The 4,066-nt window shown below is 40.9% G+C and overlaps 1 protein-coding gene across 1 annotated transcript; it reads left to right on the forward strand.

Moving 5' to 3' along the window:
* The first annotated feature begins 2,800 nt into the window (after positions 1-2,800).
* Positions 2,801-3,852, forward strand: LOC130512490 (uncharacterized). The gene is made up of 3 exons (XM_057010544.1): positions 2,801-3,042; positions 3,142-3,363; positions 3,445-3,852. Exons 1-3 carry the CDS (start codon positions 2,878-2,880, stop codon positions 3,733-3,735), a joined length of 678 nt encoding a protein of 225 aa, XP_056866524.1. The 5' UTR covers positions 2,801-2,877; the 3' UTR covers positions 3,736-3,852.
* Positions 3,853-4,066: the final 214 nt, after the last annotated feature.

Here is a 4,066-nt window from a genome sequence, read left to right on the forward strand (position 1 = left end):
GCTCTTTGAAAATCTCGCATCCCCCTTGAAACTCTGCCAACATTCTCAAATTCAGAACTTTCCTCCACTTCAAGAATCTCATTAAAATCTCCCATCACCATCCAAGCCTTATTGCGAAATGACATACTGTTTTTATGATGCTTTAAATCCTCCCACATTTCCTTCCTATCCTCCATTTCATTTCTTGCATAAATGAAAGTACAAAAGAATTCCTCTTCATCCTTCAAAGCTACTGAACAAGTAATCAACTGATCCGTTTTGTAAACCGGAGTCATACACACCGAATCCCTCCACACCAACCAAATTCTACCTCCATTACTATACTCATAATTTGTAATCGATGACCAACCACTGAAAACTGAATTTAAGATGCTTTCAGATTTCCCCTCCTTAACTCTTGTTTCAATCACACAACCAAACTTCATATCATTTCCATTTACCCACTCTTTTACTATGGAATGCTTCAATTTCTTATTTAATCCCCTCACATTCCAAAAGAAACTAGCCATATTAATGATTACGCTGAGAAACCCTTATACTCTTCTGATTCTGAGTCTTAGGCTTCCTTCCTCTCTTCAGACCTTTCTTCATCCCCGTTTTTTCTTTATCCTTTTCTTGCTGATCAAATATGCTTTCTTCCAACAAAGCACTCTCATTTCTTTCTTCATCCTCCTTCAATTCCTCCTCCATTAATTTATCACCCACTTCCACCAATTCTCCTTCCTCAACTTCTTCTTCTTCTAGAACAGAAAACTTAGAAGCTGATATCAAAATTTCTGCTGATTTAACCAAAGTAGGCGTTTGTGTTCTTCCCGCTTTTGCTGGCGAGATCAACGACCAGCTATTCCCTTCTTCTCTAGTAACTCTTTCTTTCCCAATATCACTTCCTTTTTTAAAAAACTCTGCATCTGTTTCCTTCTCAATACCATCTCTTATACTCTTTTCTTCCCTTACAACCTCCATTTCCTTCCTCTCTTTCTCTCTACTCTGTCCCATACATTCACCTCTCTTCTTTATTTTGCAAACTGACTCATTGTGCCCCCACTTTTCACAACACTTACAGCGTGATGGAAGCCACGGATAGTAATACTGCACTGTAAATTCACTTCCCCCCTTCGAGAAGGTGATTTCTCTTGGTAGAACCTTAGAGACATCAACCTTAACAAAAACTTTTGCAACTTCCAGATTCGAACAGGAGCTTGTTTCTGGATGAAGCTTCACTGGAGAACCTACGGTGCTTGTTATGAAACTCAGAGCTTCCCAAGAGAACATGTTTAGTGGAACCTTCTCTAGGTGAACCCACATTGGTATGGATTCTTCCTCCTGCTTCTCTTCCTCACTCTTTGGCGTCCACTTTGACACTATCATAGGCACACCCACTACATTCCACATTCCTCTTCTTATAATCTTCTCCCGTGTTTTTGGATTTGGGACTTTAAACCTCATTGTTGTAGGATTCACTTCATATACCTCTACTTTCGCTGTTTCATCTCCATATTTCCATATCTTGTTCAGCACCATATGCACCTTTGCAACATGTGGTGCTTGATCCAGAAACTTACCCACCACAAAGTCTTCCCAAAGATGTGTAGGGTTCTCCAGTATTGCATCTGGAATCTCCACCAAATGCTTCCCATCTTTCATCGTGACTGCAACATCATGTTTCTTCAACTGTTTCTTATCCTCCGCAATCGATATCCAGCTCTGATCCTCACGAACCATTCTGTTAACCTTTACACCCTCTGTAATCTGCTCTGATCTGATAACCTTCTCCCCCTCTGTAGTCTTCTCTGATCTGATAACCTTCTCCCCCTCTTTAATCTGCTCCAATCTGATATCTTCCTCGCCCTCTGTAACCTGCTCCGATCTGACGACCTTCACACCCTCTGTTAACTGCTCCGATCTGATCGCACCCACCGTACTCTCTGCGATCTTCTTTTCTTCATCCCTAATCACCTTCACTCCTTCCATAGAACCCTTCACGACCTCTGTAAACCCCTTTGCATCCTCCGATGACTCAGAACCCCCCGGCGGATTCGCCGGATCCATCACGAAACCCTTCGTCGCTATCGCCAATAATATCGCCAAGAAATCGCCTTTCTTAAACGACAGCGTTTTTTTCTCTGATTATAAAAGAGACTTCGAAGCTGTTCTAATTGTAAAAATAGAAAAGTTATTAAAGAGTGGGATGTTTGGACTCATCTATTATTGAGTGGGTTTACACGAAGTTACAAAATTTGGTATCATCATGGGGAAACTGATTATGAACTTGGTAGTACTAGTGAACCTCAGCCGGCGGTTAGATTAGAAGAACCAATTAGGGCGGATGTAGATTATGGGGTAGGTACTGAGCAGATGATAAATGATCATTTTAGAGGGGAAGATTTACCCAATGCAGAAGCTAGGAGATTTTATGAAATGTTGGATGCTGGAAAGCAACCATTGTACGAAGGTTGCAGAGATGGTCATTCAGCTTTATCATCTGCTATGAGACTGATGGGCATTAAAACAGATTATAACTTGGCTGAAGACTGTGTGGATGCGATAGCTAATTTTGTTAAAGGTATTCTACCTGAGGATAATGTAGCTCCAGGTTCATACTACGAGGTTCAAAAACTCGTAGCTGGGGTTGGTTTATCTTATCAGGTAATAGATGTATGCAGCGATAACTGCATGATTTATTGGAGGGCGGATGATCAGCGGACTACATGCAAATTTTGTGGGAAGCCTCGTTATAAAGATACGAGTGGAAGAGTTCCAAAGGGGATGGACCCGACGGTCTGATACAATTTTTTTTTTATTTATGATACAATTTTTTTATTTTTTAAAATATTTTTTTATTTATTTAACAATTTTTTTTTAAAGGTTCCAAAGGGGATGGACCCGACGGTCTGGCGGGAGTTGAGTGAGCATTGGAGTAAGAACGAAGTCAGAGCAACTTCTTCCACCAACTCCACCAACCGCAAGAGCGACCGTAAGGGGAAGGGCATGTACGTCCATAACTTGGGTGCTCAGTCTTTAGCCAGTCTGGGAGATCGCTTGGTAAGCTTGTCGGTTTTTATTATATTATTTAAGATTCTAATATTTTTTTGTGCATTTCTTTTAATTACTAATGTTTGTTTAATTTATGTTTTTTCCAAGGCGCAAGAAAATGAGGGGGAGCCGGTTGATCATCTCCGCCTAATAAAGACGGCGTATACCAACAAGAAGACCGGCGAGATTGATGATGGTGTTGTGAGGGATGTGGTCACCCTTATCGACAGTCAGATGGAACAGGAAGTGTCTCAGCTTCAAACCGAGGATGACGATTCGACGGGATCGACCGGCTTGCCTCGGGTTCGGATCAACCAAATCGTTGAAGCGGTAAGTTCATTTTTTAAAGTTCAATCCTTTTTTATATTATTTAAATTTTTATATTATTTAAATTTACACTTTCTTTTTCAGTCGGTTCCAAAGAAGAAGGGCCGTTTGTTCGGTTTGGCTCGTCGGTCTCCCTCGGTTCCGTCTGCTTCTGCACCACCACCGTCCTATGTTGATCAAGAAGTCCTTCTGAGCCAGATGAGGGACAAGGATGCTCGCATATCTGCGCTGGAGTCCATGGTGGCGAGTCAAGAGGCGGGCTGGGAGGCACAGAGGAAGCTGAACGAGCAAATGATGGCGATGATGAGGAGCATGAACCCGAACGCCAACGTCGACTTCCCGAACATGCCAGACCCGGACTTCCAAACCCCGTAGTTTAATTTATTTCAAAAACTCTAAATGTTTTCTTTTCGTTTGTATGACTTTGAATTTTAAATAATATGTTTTTAATTTAAATTTTAATTTTATATTTACGAATTTAAATTTTAAAAATATTATTTTTTAAAAAAATAATTTTTTTTAAAAATTTAATTTTCGGAATATTCCGAGGAACAGATGTCCTCGGTATATACCGAGGGAAGTGTTCCTCGGTATATTCCGAGGGAGGGTTCCTCGAAAATTTTCGAGGAAAACAGCCCTCGAAAATTTTCGAGGAACCTGTCCCTCGGAAAATTTCGACGAACCGCTTTCCTCGAAAATTTTCGAG

Source organism: Raphanus sativus, chromosome 5 (genome assembly GCF_000801105.2).
Source record: "Raphanus sativus cultivar WK10039 chromosome 5, ASM80110v3, whole genome shotgun sequence".
NCBI lineage: Eukaryota > Viridiplantae > Streptophyta > Magnoliopsida > Brassicales > Brassicaceae > Raphanus > Raphanus sativus.